At 56.5% G+C, this 15,340-nt stretch overlaps 6 protein-coding genes across 6 annotated transcripts in view; 2 read left to right on the forward strand and 4 right to left on the reverse strand.

Moving 5' to 3' along the window:
• Positions 1-158: 158 nt before the first annotated feature.
• Positions 159-2,266, reverse strand: CHGG_03653 (uncharacterized protein; the record flags this gene model as incomplete). The annotated part of the gene is made up of 3 exons (XM_001230168.1): positions 159-1,650; positions 1,707-2,015; positions 2,175-2,266. The coding sequence occupies 3 exons, from the start codon at positions 2,264-2,266 to the stop codon at positions 159-161; spliced, it is 1,893 nt and encodes a 630-aa protein (XP_001230169.1).
• A 286-nt stretch (positions 2,267-2,552) lies between these two features.
• On the reverse strand, positions 2,553-3,292 carry CHGG_03654 (uncharacterized protein; the record flags this gene model as incomplete). The annotated part of the gene is made up of 4 exons (XM_001230169.1): positions 2,553-2,789; positions 2,882-2,942; positions 3,107-3,207; positions 3,260-3,292. 4 exons carry the CDS (start codon positions 3,290-3,292, stop codon positions 2,553-2,555), a joined length of 432 nt encoding a protein of 143 aa, XP_001230170.1.
• A 1,173-nt stretch (positions 3,293-4,465) lies between these two features.
• On the forward strand, positions 4,466-5,092 carry CHGG_03655 (uncharacterized protein; the record flags this gene model as incomplete). The annotated part of the gene is made up of 2 exons (XM_001230170.1): positions 4,466-4,710; positions 4,909-5,092. The coding sequence occupies 2 exons, from the start codon at positions 4,466-4,468 to the stop codon at positions 5,090-5,092; spliced, it is 429 nt and encodes a 142-aa protein (XP_001230171.1).
• A 1,255-nt stretch (positions 5,093-6,347) lies between these two features.
• CHGG_03656 (uncharacterized protein) lies at positions 6,348-8,853 on the reverse strand (the record flags this gene model as incomplete). Its single annotated transcript, XM_001230171.1, has 6 exons — positions 6,348-6,453; positions 6,531-6,612; positions 6,704-7,297; positions 7,397-7,610; positions 7,725-7,890; positions 8,336-8,853. 6 exons carry the CDS (start codon positions 8,851-8,853, stop codon positions 6,348-6,350), a joined length of 1,680 nt encoding a protein of 559 aa, XP_001230172.1.
• A 2,972-nt stretch (positions 8,854-11,825) lies between these two features.
• On the reverse strand, positions 11,826-13,161 carry CHGG_03657 (uncharacterized protein; the record flags this gene model as incomplete). Its single annotated transcript, XM_001230172.1, has 2 exons — positions 11,826-13,025; positions 13,141-13,161. The coding sequence occupies 2 exons, from the start codon at positions 13,159-13,161 to the stop codon at positions 11,826-11,828; spliced, it is 1,221 nt and encodes a 406-aa protein (XP_001230173.1).
• A 745-nt stretch (positions 13,162-13,906) lies between these two features.
• The window catches only part of CHGG_03658 (uncharacterized protein), a gene marked incomplete at both ends in the record, with an annotated part of 4,447 nt that continues 3,013 nt past the window's right edge, over positions 13,907-15,340 (forward strand). The window contains 3 exons of the mRNA XM_001230173.1: positions 13,907-14,064; positions 14,208-14,218; positions 14,391-14,674. Of these exons, the coding sequence (XP_001230174.1) occupies positions 13,907-14,064; positions 14,208-14,218; positions 14,391-14,674 (453 nt within the window). The remainder of the gene's footprint in view (positions 14,065-14,207; positions 14,219-14,390; positions 14,675-15,340) is intronic.

The following is a 15,340-nucleotide window of genomic DNA, read 5'->3' on the forward strand; positions in this document are numbered from 1 at the left end:
TGTTGTACATATTGTATTAGAAAAAAAAAAAAAAGAGAAAACAATCGTCAACGGAGCATACGAAGAAATGCGAGAACCTGCAATGCAAACATAATTCTAGGGGTATCTCCTTTCGTCATACGTAGGTTAACAGGCAAGCATAACCGCAATTCCACATCCTACGGCCGGATCCTCCCCAACCCCAAAACACACCAATAAGCCAGCTCGCGCTTCTCCCTCGCCTCCCGATCCCTAGCAGCGACAGATCCGACCTCATCCCCACCGGCCTCGGCCTCCCACTCGACGCGCACAAACATGGGGATCTCGAGGATATCCTCGTCCTCGGCCAGCGGCGGGTCCCCTTCCTCGAGGCGCAGCGACGCCGGCACCACCTCGACGACGATGCTGACCCAGTTCCGGCCGCGCTCCCAGATCTTGCCCACCTCCAGCTGGTTCTGGTGGTTGATGTTGCTCTGGCTGCCACTACCGGCGGCGGCGGCGGCCCCGTCCTCGCCGCGCCGCCGTCGCTTGTCCCGCTCGCTGCCGCCGCCCTGGTTGAGGGCCTCGTCCCACACGTCCGTGTTGGCGTCGATCTCAAACTCCGGGCACAGCACCGTCACCTTGCTGGCGAGGCGGCCCGGGGTCTTGGCCGGGGCGCCCAGGGTGACCTTGATGGTCTCGAAGATGGGGTTCTTGAAAGTCAGCAGGTAGTGCGCCGGGCGCAACGGCTCGAGCAGCGCGCCCGGGACGGCGGATCCGGAGGCGGAGGTGCCGGTGCCGGTGCCGCTTGAGAGGGAGAGGGGCCGGATGGCGATGCTGGGGATGTAGCTGCCCGCGACCAGGCGGATGCGGAAGCGCGTGGTCTGGACCTTGGCCTCGGGTTTGCTGATAATGTGCCGGCAGACGGGGCAGCGTTTGGAGCGCTTGGTGCGTAGGAGGTAGGGGATCGGGCGGAGCTCCGAGGTGAAGCGGCCGCGGCCGTGGAGGTGCTCTTCGCCGAGGTTCGGGGGCTGGTCGGCGAGCTGGGCGGCCGACGCGGTGCTGCCGTGGCCTTCGGATCGCAACGCTTCGATGGCGGCCGACTCGTCGAGCTTGGCTAACTGGAGGCCCTCGTTGGCATCCAGCGCTTCCCGCATGGCGCCAAGCCGCGACTTGGCCTTCTTATCCTGCAAACTGCCGCCGGTGTAGATGCTCATGATGCGCGAAAGCGAGGTGGGCGAGGAGAAGCCGAGGTCGCCCAGGGTGCTGAGCCCAGTGTCGGCTGAGTTGGGGTTTGCGAGCTGGTCCTGGTAAAACGCCTTCAGGTTCGCAAATTGGGTCTCGAGGTCTAGAACCTCCGTCTCGTTCGGCGCACCTTGGCCCTCCGTTGCCGGCTGGGGGCGGAATGACGGATCCTTACGCCGTTCTTTCCGCTCCTTGGCCGTCAACCTTGTCGAGCCCCCGTTCCGTAGCTTCGCCAGCTGGGCGTGTATGCCATTCGGCTTTTCAAATTGGATGCCGACCTCGGCCGAGCTCCAGGCGCAGTAGGAGCAGGTCAGGGCGTACGGGCCGGTGTGCGGCGCGGCGGCGTTGTCTGGGGCGGCCAGCAGGCTCGGGTCGGGCTTCGTCTCTACGCTCGTCACGGCGAGTGGGCCGATGCATATTGGACATTGGAAGCAGCTCCGGGTGCATCTGAAAAGCGGCCCGTCAGTCAGCCGGCGAATGGTGAAGAGGGCGACGGGACCGACCTGTTCCCCTCGCTCTTGAGGTTGCTGCTCGGCACCTCAAACAGGCAGTTTGGGCAGTAGTAGGTCACGATCTCCTCGGCGATACAGCGTGGGCACCTGATCTGGTGGCAGTCTTCGCAGTACAGTAGGTACTCGAGTGGGTAGAGGGTGTAGTTTGCGCGCAGGGCACGGGGGTCAAAAGTGCGGTCGTCATCGTCATCGGCTTCGGTGCCCCCTGGTAAGTTGGGGTCTGATGACCGGCCGAGCGTCGAAAAGTCCGAGCATGGGCATTGGATATACGTGTATGGAGTCAGCGCTGCCATCGCAACTCTACATCGTGGGGGCAGGTGTGCAAGCGATGACGGTGGTGGTTGAGAGAGAGAGTGGGATACCTACCCTGACGCGCCAAGTCGTGGAATGGGGGTCTTTGACGCGACACTGAGCCACCCACTAGCCCACCTTATCGACCCCTAACCCTGCCGGCTCCACCTGCCAACCCAACCACCAACCTGAACATCCTCGAGACCGCGCTGCGAAGTTGTCCTAACGAGGGCAGGCGAGGCGTGGGGCAGTCGTGTCATGTTGGTTCATTAGGTACAGTTATCTGTCGTCTAAATGGGAGTTCTACCTAGGCGCCAAGCTCCCCCAAAAAAGGTTCCAATTCCCCAATCTCATGACCATTCCTAAACTCCTTTGCTACCCATGACCGCGATCGACCTTTTCTTACTCCTTTTTTTTTTCTGAACCGGGTACGCAGCATCGAGGTCTATTCCTCTCTATCCATGTTGTACTGGACATCAAATCCCGTCGCCGCCCCAGGTGACTGCAACTTCCCGCTGATGTACACCGTGAAGGAGACCCCAGTGCCTACACAGTCCACAGCAAGCTCGACGAGGCAGGGAGGGTTGTTCTTGAATGCCAGTTCAAGGCGTTGAAACCTTTGTTGTCCCATACCAGGCTGCACAGCCAGGTCATGTTATTTGGCTGAATGGCAGACTCTTGCGCTTGGTAGATGTGGATGGCGGCCCCCTTGATGCCGTGCTCGACGAAGTCGGTGTCTTGCAGAATGAAGCGTGGCGGATTGATTACGGGCAAGCTGCTTCCCTACAGCGGACCCAGTTAGCAAAAGCACGAACTTTTTCGGCAGGCGATGCCAGTTGGGAGTGTGTTTGGTCTCACCATAGTAATGAACTGACGGGGCATGGATTCATTGCTGGCGGCGATGCCGTAGCTGAATCGAGCCACTCGGGAAGCAACCTGGACGGATGGTTGGGTGTACTGGCTCAACCCCCCAAATTTCCCCTTGTTGAACGAGTGCAGGGCACAGCCCATTGAGACGATCTTTCAGCTTCAAAACTGTTAGACCACTCACTGATGCGGTCGGGTGTGCGTCACTATTGCACAGCAAAGGATGCACTCACTTGGTGTCCATTGGGGCGAACTCGAGCTCGATCGGCGTGCCCATCCCGGGGTCCTCGTCGTCCATGCGTTGGATTTCCTTCTCTAACTCAGCCCGCAGGTACTTGTTTTCGCCGAAGCCGCCACAAACGATGACGGACTGTTGGCGAGCACACAGTGATTAGATGCCTGTCATTCCACAGCGGCATTGTTGCCGTATATACCTTAGGCATTTTCTGATGGTTTTCCAGCACGTCAGCCACTTGATCCTGAATCAGACCCACGACTTTGTTCACTGTCAGATCAAATTTCTCCAACAACTCGTCCCTGCGGAGTTCGTCAGCCATCACCCTGGCGCGCAACTTATGGCCTTGGCAAGGAAAAAAGCATTACCGCGTGAACCCGACGGTTTCAGGCTTGCCACATGAGCGGAGGTTAGGCCGTCTTCCCGGCCGGGGCGCCAAATGAGAAGGGACCCGTTCTACCCATGCAGGAGGTTCATGGAACCCCAGCGAGCTGTCTCGCCGGTATCTTTGTCCCGCCAGTCCGTAGCGATCCGTGTGGGCGTCCTGTAGGCGTGGTTGCTCGGATAACTGCCAGCTTGCCTGAGCCAGTTGCTGATGGACAAGTCGGGTTTGTGTGAGGCCCACCCGCCGAACCTGACGTATGCCCCCGTGGACCTGCCTCAGCCAAAGTACGTTAGAGAAACTGGTGTTAGGAGCCCAAGTAATGGGGAAGGAAGAGTAGAAGGGGGTCTCACGTCGCGCCAAAGTCTATGCCGATGGCAAGCCGCAAACCACCCCGGTTATCTGGGAATTGAGAAAAAATAGAGCTCGTCATCATGATGTGCCGTCGCGTACTAAGGCTGTGGATAGAGCTCGTGACGAAAGACGGAGATGGGGGGAAGGTGGAAGGTGCAGGAGCATGCCCTGTTTGCTACCGAAGCAGTCTGGTTCTTGTTTGAGAACAGGGGCGCTGGGACTCAACCAGCTCAACCAAACTCAATGCCTGATAGGTACCTATGCAGATGGCCAGTCCATCTCCACCAAGGCTCTGGTTCCGGGTCGGAAAAGACAGCATGGGCGAGGGAAGCGCTGAAAGCAACAGCAGAAACTGCCAGAGCTGTGCTGGTTACTTCCGTTTGCTTTGAGTGAAAAAAGGACTCCCGCCATTGACCAGCAGGGCCCGGGCTGCCGCCGCCCCTTTTCGGGGTGGGGGGTTTCTTTGTTTGTCCTGGTCCACGGGGCGACCTCTTAGACCCACGCCACACCGTCTCTGCCCTGGCCCTTGCCCTTCTCTTCCCTAACTTGCAGGCTACCATGTGAATCTGCCATCTGTATTTGCTTTCCGCTTTTGATCTTGTGTTCGCTCCCCAGTACTCCATGGCCATACCGAGACCATCTCGGACCTGCAAGGCCGTCAGCGTCCCCCTAAACGCACCGACAATGCCCGAGAAGACCAAAGGCGTCAAAGGGCGGAAAAGCCACGGCAAACGGCCGGCCAAGTCCAAGGCGTCATCCCCGAATGAGAAACAGCATCTCGCAGCCATGGCAGGCCAGTTGGACACTCCTCTCCCTGGTGCCGTGCCCGGCACAGCCGACAGCGACGAGGGCGTTATCTCGGAAGGGTCTGCTTCCCGACTTAACGCCACCATACTACCCGGTGCCGCCGGAGACCCCAATGCCTCCATACCTAGTGCAACCGGCAACAAAGACATCATCACAGAGGGGTCCTCTTCCCAACCTGATGTCGCCGGTCCTGATGCCGCCACCCCCAGCCATACCACCGGCAATAACCCAACCGCCCTGGATGAACATTAAAACAGAAACCTCGGGCGCGGTGATGGCCAGAACAAGACAACGGCCCAGATTCGCCTCGACGCATGGAATGATGGCCTGCTGGACGGGTTCCTTAACCCCGGGACCCAGGATGGTGTCTGCGAGGGCTTTACCACCTTGCATCGCTGCATTTCCAACTTTGCCAGGTCCATGACCGAAGCTGTAGATTAAGGGTCGCTCGACGTCGAAACCCAACAGATGCTCAAGTCTTGGGCGCCAAAGGCCAAGGAATACCTGGAGACTCCAGAAGGGGCAAGAGATAAGCCAAGCTCTTGACGTGGTTTGCCTGGAGGCCGGAACTGACGAAGGAATGGTTTCCAGTTATCGTTCAAGGGTGGCTGTGGCGTACCTTCGTTGACGACATCCTCAGGGGGCCGGGCGACCAACCACACTGGACGTCCTATAATGAGCTCCTGCGTGTGATAGAGAGTGAGTGGGAACCTTTTCCCCATCCACTGCTTTGCCGCCGGGTCCGTTTTTAACATGTCGACGCACTTACGCAGCCCTTCCCAACTTGACGCCCGATACCTTGAGAGCGGACCAGAAGGAGACCAACCTTCATGATCCCCTTTGGCGACCAGTGGTGGCAAACCGTCTCAAGAACCGGCACTTGATCTGGCGCGCCCTAACGGTGGAGCTGCTGAGGTCGGCTCGCTGGGGCACAAAATTTCGCTATAACTTCGAATCGGTGGTTGGGCTTCTCCGTCAGAAGTTCGGCCGCTGGCTCCGGCCAGTCTCATGACCGAAGGCCAGCGGAGGGGTTTGAATCGGAGCATCGTCGAGCTTGCTGAGGCAGCCATCTATTTGGACTGGTATGTTGGCTTTCCGGTGTCCACAGGGAGGATCCGTGGCTGACATACGTGATGGCAGGTACATACACTGCAACGAACGAAACTGGGAATTCAGCTTCACGGACCCGGAAACGGGCCAAGCACACGGCTTCCTTCACAAGAAGCGCCCAGATGTCAAGCCTCACTATCTGAGCTCCGGTCCGGGCTATTACGAAGGGTACCCAGTGGACCTCGTTGTGACCCCGTCTTTTCATGTCCGGGGCCATCTCAACCAGCCAGCTGCGGATTGGAAACCTCTGCTCCAAGCACCCATGGAGGTGGCGATTCAATATGCTTCCGACAAAGCGTGATAAATAAGACACCGTGGACAGCGGGGGGGCGCCCGGCGGGCCCTAGCTCGAATGAAACTGGGGACGGGTTTCAAGACGTCGGGAACAAAGTGGTTTCTGGACTCGGGGATTGGTCAAAGCGATGCTCGGTAGGGAGTTTTTTGTACGGCTGCTGAACTTTATTTACTGCGATTATGTTGTCAGATGCAAAAGGGAGATGCTTGACGTACACTCGGAATACCCGAGCACCCAATTTACCTGGTACCCCCGCTGCCGCATGCTAGCACCTACGGGAAATACATGTCTTCAATTTTGCTTCTTTCCCGAACTTGTTCCTTGCGTCAACCCTGTGATGATTTCTTCCCCCATGCCGAAGACCATGAAAACGAGAGGGGCAACGATCCAAGCACCACTACACAGTCTTAGTTTGAAGCCCTAGTAAAAGGAGTGATGTGGATCGGTTTCGGCCACAAACACCTCGGGACTTACTTTGGGATGATCCACAGAAACAAGAGCGTCCAGGCGTCGTTCTGGCCGATATTGTCGAACCCAGAGCAGTATTCAAGTAGCCCTGCCGTAGGTACGCAGCCAGCCCGAGTCAGCCAATCTTTGCCACGCACCAACGAAGACAAGGGTGCCAGGCAGAAGAAAACAAAACTCACAATACAACACCGTCTTGCTAACCGTCATAACCGCAGCGCTAAATCCCAGCAACACGGCGAGGGCGCCGACCCGCCCACCGACCGCGCGGCGCGCCCCGGGGGCCGGCGCCGCGCCGTAGGCATACCACAGCCCCAGGTAGGCCAGGTACAGCAGGGACTCGGCGAGATTCAGCAGGCTCTGGGTGGCGGCGAAGGGGTTGCGGGCGTCCCACTGCTTGGCGCCGTACATGTGGTCAACCTCGCCGTACAGCGCGTAGGGCACCCACAACGGTTCGTGCAGCGAGCCGCCGGGCATCGTGTGCGGCCGCAGTAGCATGTAGACCGTGTCCCACGCGACGAGCGGCAGCGACACGCCCATCCAGAGGAGCGTCGCCGTGGACGGCGTGTGCGACCAGCCAGTCGGGGAAGAGGAGACGGCGGAGCCTTTGCGCGGGGTCATGGTGATGATGGCTGCGGCTTGCCGCTTGCCGCTTGCAACTTGCCGGAGGGTGGTGATTGACTGACTGACCGTGACTACCGTACTTAATGTTGGTGGTCTGGCTTGTAAATGCAATTCGTCGTCACTGGCGAAGTTGCTACCATGGGCGTATCTCTCTTAGAAACATGAGCATGCAGACTGGGGCAAAGTCATGTATATGCTTGGAGGTTTTATCACGTCCGGCCATCTGCCAGTTTCGATGGGGGTTGCCACACCTTCGAGCTGGCCGATGACACCAAACCCCGCTTCACGGGCGTTAAATTGGTGGTTATTGGTCGAAAGCCCAGATCGCAGCCCCTGCCCTTGGCTTCGGGAACGACTTCCCGTGCTGAGCCGTGCCCGAGCGCTGCGGATTGCACGAATCAGGTCGAAAGTTCCGGGCTTTTTGTCGTCAAGGGCATTCGGGGATTGTCCCAAGAAGATTGACATCTGTCAGTGAAACACACAACGTTCGCCAAATGGCATTGCTGATGGGATGAGAACCCCCGTGCTCTTGAAGCCCGCAAGGAAAGCTTAAAGGCCATTTCTTAAGGAGGGAGACACCGTTGTGGCGCCAAGGGGCTTCTCGAGGCCCTTGACGGCTGGCATCGTCCGTGGAACCTCCTGCGCTGGGTACGCCAGCGCCGTCTGGTGGGAACCGAAATGACAAGTCCAGCCGGCGGGCCATGTGAGCATCGCGTGGGCGGCAGCACAGGCGATTAGCCCCCGACTACAGGTGGCTTGAGAGTTACAGCGATCGAAACGAAGATCCATGTGCCAGGGCACGGGAAAGACGCCCCCACATCAGGTGATACAGATGTCGTATCCGGTTCCTTGCAGCCCTCATGGCCACGATGGGGACGATGCAAACCGAATACGGTGGAATGAGGACGCAGAGACTGTGGTGGCGTCACACAAGCTAACAAACATGCTGCGACACGGGGAGGCATGGCTGCAAGTTCCCAACAGACGGCGAAAGACGGGGAAGTATGCAAATCGGAGTGGAGTGGTTGGGACTGAGGTCCGAGGTGTGCGCTGCGTGAGTGCTGTCTCCTTGCGAGAAGCAACCGGAATACTGCCTGCCCAAGACGAATAGGCGCCAAGATGCCTCCACCAACGCCGTACACTTTCAACGTCGACGCCCGAGGGGTATGATGAACCGGTCTCTCTCTTACGGCACCCTCGTCTTTAGCTGAACACCATGCCACTCCTTCAACAAGTCCCCTAGCGCGGCATTGACTAGCCGCTGCTGTTTGAGCATGTTTAAGCCGCGGAACTTCTCGGAGCAGACCTCAATACCGTACATGGACCCGCAGCCCCCGGAGATGTCTTGCACCACGAGTTCCGTGGGCGTAAACTCTGCCAGCAGTATATCCCAGATTTGAGACTCCCCTTCGGAGAGGTATGTCGGCTTTTCTGGGGTGCTCGTGGAAACGGCGACATGTTCTTGTGGTTGTGCCGCGGCGGAGGCAAGGGGGGTCGACGTAGAAAAGGGCTGGCATCTGGTGAGTTGTTGGGGAAGCTGGGCCCGAAAAAATCGAGATGTCACCGTCACCGGCCGTAGACTCGGGGTGGTTGTCGAGAGTGACAGTCTCTGCGTCGCCCGCATTCCTCCTGCTCGTGGTCCGCGAAGAGCTTCGGAGGAGAGGAGGGTCCGGGTGCTCCGGGCGCGCAGACAGGCCCGGCAGATCATGGTCGGGGCGATTGAGTGCAATTCACTAATCTATCGGGAATGTGCGTTAGTTGCCTGCTGCAAAGTGGGTATATGGATGGAATTGGAAGCAGCCCAGTTCTTACACGCGAGGAAAAAAAAAAAAAAGGTTGCGAGTTCGGCTTTGGCAATGCCGCATCGTCGAAGGCCTGGGCTCAAACGAATCTGAGCCAGCCACGAGCCAAAAGCTGGGAGCCGCGGGCCAGGCTACATACAATTAGGAAGCCGGTGATTGGCTCAGTAGCGCCACTTTGTGGGGAAACCCACATCGTTGTCATGAAATCTCTTGGCCCATGTGCCGATGCCATCCCGGCGTGGCTGAGCTGCTGAGCACTGGTGGATGCGTCCAAACCCGCGAGCCCGCCTCCCCGCCAAACAAGCTGCACCAAATCTGGGCTCCGATATTCAAGCTGATAAACTTGGAGTAACAGCTCGACTCAGGGCCAGATTACCGCCCGGCTGACCAGGCGCCACCTGGCCAGGAACACCCAAAACTAGGTGTGACTCCCCATTATTTGCTCCTTTTAGTCGCCAAGAGTCCCGCTGTTAAGAGGCCTTTTTGCACGCCCCAGTCAAACTGGCCACCCCCCCCCCCCCTTCGCGATGTATCTTTGTGGAGTTGTCGCCAATATGCCCGCAAATGGTACAAAGTGGGCCAATTCTGCCCGATTTTTCCTTCCGGCTGGTGGTCCTGCGGCTGGCCGTGGATGGCCAGTTGCGTACTGGGCCAGTTACTGAAATGGTGGGGTCGCGATGGTAATGTCAGGCATGACGTTGACGATGGGAAGCACTATTGTATGGGGTCAGCATTGTAAAGAAGTTCCCCTGTTTTTGACGATGCCATGGATTCGATATACCGTAACAACTGTGTGGCTTTTGCATATGCTGCCACACTTGCCATCCATGTACTGCAAAACACCAGAAAGCCGCGGTCGGTTAATAACCAAAACGGACCAGATGCGCCTGCGAACGCCAGGAAGATCGCCATCGCCATCTTAGAGGGACCAGAACAGCGGTTTCGAGACCTCTTTCGGATAGGAAAAGCCGGCTTCTATCGCCTGGTCTTATGGCTGAAAACCAACACCGGACTGAGGCCATCTAAACTATTGTTGGCCGAACAGAAGGTGATGGTCGTGTTGTGGATGTTTGCGCATGCGGAGGTCCAGCGTAATACGGCACACCGGTTTGGAATTAGTCAACCGACGGTTTCTAACGTAATGAGCGAGCTCTTACCGATGTTGGTAGCTTTGCACAAGGCGTTTGTTCGCCTGCCAGACGACGACTGGATGGATCCGAATATCGAGTTAAAACCACGGCTGAATGCCTTCAACGGTTGTATTGGCGCCATGGATGGGACGCATATTGCAGCGCATATACCGCGGCATCAGCAACTGAGGTGGCGCAATGTCACGAATATGTCAACAGGAGGGACCTCGGGTCGCGGGACGCCCCCGAGGCAATCATTAAAAGGACCAATCAGGGAGCCAGGAAGGTGATCGAGGTGATCAGTGAGCTCAGTCGCCAAGCCGAGACTGAGCACACTGAGCACCAGGTAAAGATGACCAATCAGGATAACAATAGCTCGACAGTGATCAGTGAGCCCAGTTGCCAAGGGCAGACTGAGCACACTGAGCACCCTGGAATTAGCTAGGTATATAGTCACTCGTTCTGGAGAGCTCTGGGAGTTCTCCAGTTAGCAATCACAACTACAGTTCGCTACGAGCTCGAAAGCCTACTGTTGAGACAAGTCTTTGTTGTGCACCCTTTGGCTGCACCGAACCTAAGCACCCTTGCAAGATTACCTTCGGCCGAAGCTGAACCCTAACAGGACGGGGCCCTGGAGTAGGTTCGTCACACGCGACCGCAAAGGTCAGATAACCCAGAACGTGTTTGCCGCCGTCAAGACCGACTTTTCCTTCAGTTATGTGCTGGCTGGCGCAGAGGGCTCTATCAACGATGCGACTCTCTGTGCCCAGGCGTTTGGAAGGTCATTTCGCGTACCTCCAAACAGGTATTATTTGGTGGATGCTGGGTTCGGTGTTCGTAACGGCATTGTCGTACCTTTTCCCGGCATCAGATACCATCTGGAAGACTGGCGCAATGCCGCGCGGCCAGTAGAAACAAAGAAGGAACTATACAACTTTGTTACAAGGGCTGGAATTCCAGGGCTTGAACAATCAGCTGCCGGGGGAACCGGCAAAACCAAATGTATTGATAAGATTAATCTTCAATGGCCTCGAGAAGTCCATGAAGAGAGAAAGAGAAGTTCTGGAGCTATCTGACATTCTGAGTCTTCTTATACATGAAGGGTTTCGATGAGAAGGTGAGGAAGGGCGTTTGGCGCGGACGCCAATGAAATTAGTGAGGCTGGCCGATGAAGGAATGAGTGGCTATTGATTTCTGAAAACGGTTGGTGATGATTGTGTCCACGTGGTGATCCGTGTGACAAACTTACAGCATGCTCGGGTCCGCGTGGTAGTGGAACTGGTATTCGGGCAGCTCAAACGGCGGTTCAGGATTATTCGCGTCGAAGCAGGCGAATATAATATCAAGAAGCAAATCCAGATTATCTATGCGGTAACCGGACTGCATAACTTCCTGATAGCGGGTAAGGCGAACGACGCGCTGACTAGCAATCAACAAGCGCTTTTATCGCTGGCGAATACTCGGGCAAGGAGGGTTATTGGAAGTCGTCATCCTAACGATGTGCGATGGACCGCGGCGCATGCGATGTGGGAAAACTGGCAAAGGTGGAAGAGGCGTGTAGATAGTTGACGATGTGGTTGTATATTGGCGATGTAGATAGAAAATGCAGGTTCAGAAACAAATAGTTAAAAGTGCTGGAAAACGCAGTTTCAGAAACAAATAGTCAAAATGCAAGTTCAAAAACAAACAGTCAAATCGCCAGAAAACGCAGTTTCAAGAACAAACAGTCGAATTCGCAATTACAGCTATCAAGCGCTACCTTCTTTCCAGCGATCTATATACAACCTCTTAAGTGCCAGACTGAGTTTGTTCCACATTACCGCGGACATCGGATTTCGCTGCAGGTAGTCGATATAGTTCAACAATTCACTCCCATCGACCTTATCCGCGAATAGCTTCTGGATATCCTCGGTCGCCAGCGCAACATCGTCGGCGCCGGCGAGGCGTGGTGCCGCGAGGATTGTAATGGAATCCTTGAAGCTGGCTGCGAGGATACTACTATCGCGCTCACGGTCCCGACGGTGAGAGGAATGTCGTACCGGTACGTCAACCGTCGATGGAGTACTACCCCGGGTAGGTGTGAGGTTGGGATCGGTACGGATACGATGTTGTTGAGCCGACGTTAACTTCCTCTTCTTCTGAATAGGTGTAACGGCAGCGACATTGTCGTCATCCTCGTCAGACTCCGTATCAAGCATGACCGGAACATCACGATTAGAATCCTCCTCCAGCTCTTCCTCCACTACATCCGTCGCCTGGGTATCAGCGGCATCGTCAGCCTCGGCGATGTGGTTCCCACTTGCCCGCTCCCGCCAGAAGACAGACCGGTAGACATCAACATCGCCAAGTGGGATTGTCCTCAGCCAGGTTACGCTTTTCGAGAGCGTGTTGTTCCGCAATACAAACTGCTCCCAGGTCGACTCTGATACACAGGGGAGGTTGGCCGTATAGTCGAATGTCACGCCAGAGTATCCATCCACCAACATTTTCCACTGTTGATACCGTTGTCGCTCGGTATCATACTTGGTAGCTATTATATTCGGCTTCCATGGAAACCGCGGCCACTGCTCCTGACAGCGCTCGAAAACCTCTTGCCAAATCGGGCCATAATCTTTCTTTTTCGAACTGTTGAACATCCCCTTTTTCCGGCACTCGTTGAACCAGAGCATTACTTGCGCCGTCATCTCCTTACTGAAGACGACTTTCGTCGGTGCCGACTTTGGTATCGCCGCCTTCCTCTTCTTCTTATTATTATTAGCGACGGCCGTTTGTTGTGGCGGAGGAATTGATGCGGGCGTCGTTGGAGGTGGGGGGAACAGAGGTGGTTCGTCAGGAGTAGGATTGTTGAACTCGTCGGGCAAAGAGGGTAGCCCAGGGGAGCCGAGAGGGTCAAATTCTACGCCCCTGGCGACTGGAACGTCGACGGTGCTCTCGAAGACTTCGTTGTCCTGATTGTCGGCCATTTGGGTGGGATTTCTGATGGTTGCAAGAGCAAACATCATCAGAGTTGGAATACGAAGGCGGTCAACTAGAAAAGGAAGGCGGTGGGCTGGCTTGGCCTACATGGGTTTGAACGCAGTACATCTTGGCGAATCCACACCACCGAAGTCACAAACTGGCCCAGGTGGCGCCTGGTCAGCCGGGCGGTAATCTGGCCCTCAGTGGCGGTCGTTGCTTTCGATCTTGGCTGCCTGCCCTTCAAACAAGCGACTGGTGTTCCCTTAACCGCTAAGTGCTATCGCCAAGTTCCCCAGCTACGCTCCCTTGGGTAGGAGGGTAGGTAGGTCTATACCTCTTCGAATCTGCCTTTACATACCTCCCTTTTCGAGCGATGAGCTTGTGGGAGAGCCCCGACCCCCGTCACCGGTAACTTCAATTCTTGTTTCCTGTGGAACCCAACACGGTTGGCAGCTTGCAAAGGACCCTACGTGGACCATTTGAGAGATGGGAAATTCCCCCCGATGCGGCTGCAACACGCGGAGAGCCGTGGCCGGAAGGATTTTTATGTGCTCTGCTGCATCGTCGGGCGACAGCCACGGCAGCTGGTTACAATTTAGGCGCTGCAGCATGGAAATGACCACAAAGTTTTGCTGTCGGCATTTTGCGGCCGGTTGATGGGGAATGCGGGATCCGCTGCCGAGCCGATCTCTCGGCCCAGGCTTTTGGCCGCGATGGGTGCCGGAGTCTTGGGTTACATACCGACACAGTAACAGGCAGAGAGACATGCGCTTCCCGAACCGTGTGGTTGCGAGGTTGCCTAACTCGGCATTGCTCGACTGCTCCGCACCAGATCAAGCGCACGCCCTTTTCCTCAACATGTCGCACGACCATGGCGTTGTTTTCGGCTGTGGAAGCATGGCACCCTGGGTTGAGCCCTGGAGCCACGCCATCGGTTGATGGCGATCATCCAAGGGGAGGGGCGGTGCGGGGAGCCCTCAGCCAGGAAGGTGACATTTCCCTGCAGGAACACGCGCCCCATGAGTCGTGGTATGTGTGTACACAGTACACCTCCTCCAGTCTGTCCAAACTATCCTGCAAGGCACCCGAAGCGCACGATGAGATGCGAGCTTCCTTGACTGTTTTCGAGTTGGAGAGTTGCGATACAGGACGTTGAACTAACCAATGTGTAGCTACCTCATCTGTATGTACATACACACGTGCGCTCGGAGGGTTTACTTCGGACTGTCTCATCGCCTCTGACGCCATCAGGATTCGATCGCCGGCACTCGCCCCGGTCTGGCTTGCTCGGTTGGAGACGCGCCGTCGGCTCTTGAATGACAGGGGTTCGCGGTGGTTGTAATTATTTTGTACAGATTACGTGCAGAATGCGAGTGACCACACCGTTCCCCCCCAAGCAGCACCACGAGAAGAGGCCAGGCCGATGTACGGACAAGTCAAAGACGAGCTGAAGCATAGCAAGCTCTCTCATGATATCCGGCTTCAGCTCTTTCCGCTCTTGTGGGCGTCGTTCCTGTCCACATCCAAGGGCATCCTTCTCCAAAGGGAGCTCAGGAACGGGACCTGCCAAGCTCAGCCTAATTCAGATCATCCAAGCGCAGGGGGTTCAGCCCGTCCGCTTTGCGCACCGCCATCCGTGGTACCGCATTGTTTCTCGCAATTGCGGTTCTACGACGGGTACCGTCAGCCACGGCAACACAAATTGAACGGTGCTTGGCAAGAGATCTCATGCCCAACGAGGTCGCATTCCACGGTTGCGACATGGCCGACCTGCCTTCTCGAGCAAGGCCGTTGTGGGACAATCTGCTTCACTCGGCCCAATGACGAACCCCAATTGCTCCGGTGATAAGAATTTGGGTAAATTCGGCCGCAACCTCAGCCCTGACGTGCTGGCTGGCGCGTGGGGAAGCGAGACAACCCCCCCCCCCCCCCCCCCCCGTGACTTGACGTTCCCCTGACCTTGGTAACCTTGGTCGGCAGAATGGATCCTTGTTGAATTTTGTCCCAAGAATTTGAGCTGCTGCGCCAGACGTACGGGCAGATAGGTCGACCCGCTCCTTCTCCTTGTCGACGTAGAGTGCCCTTACTTGAAGCGCAGCACCCAGGGAGAAATCTTCTCCTACTTTGCCAATTTGGCCAGATAATCAGAGGCCTAAAAGGCGAGATCCTCTCACGCACTTTCGTTGACAAATTTACCCACCGGTAGGAGGATGCCTCATTGTTGATCAAGGGCGACATTGATTGGATCCGACGTCAATTAGAATGGGGGACAGATATTCGGCAAAGGGATCCGCCCTTCCAGACA

Source organism: Chaetomium globosum, genomic scaffold (genome assembly GCF_000143365.1).
Source record: "Chaetomium globosum CBS 148.51 scaffold_2 genomic scaffold, whole genome shotgun sequence".
NCBI classification, from domain to species: Eukaryota; Fungi; Ascomycota; class Sordariomycetes; order Sordariales; family Chaetomiaceae; genus Chaetomium; species Chaetomium globosum.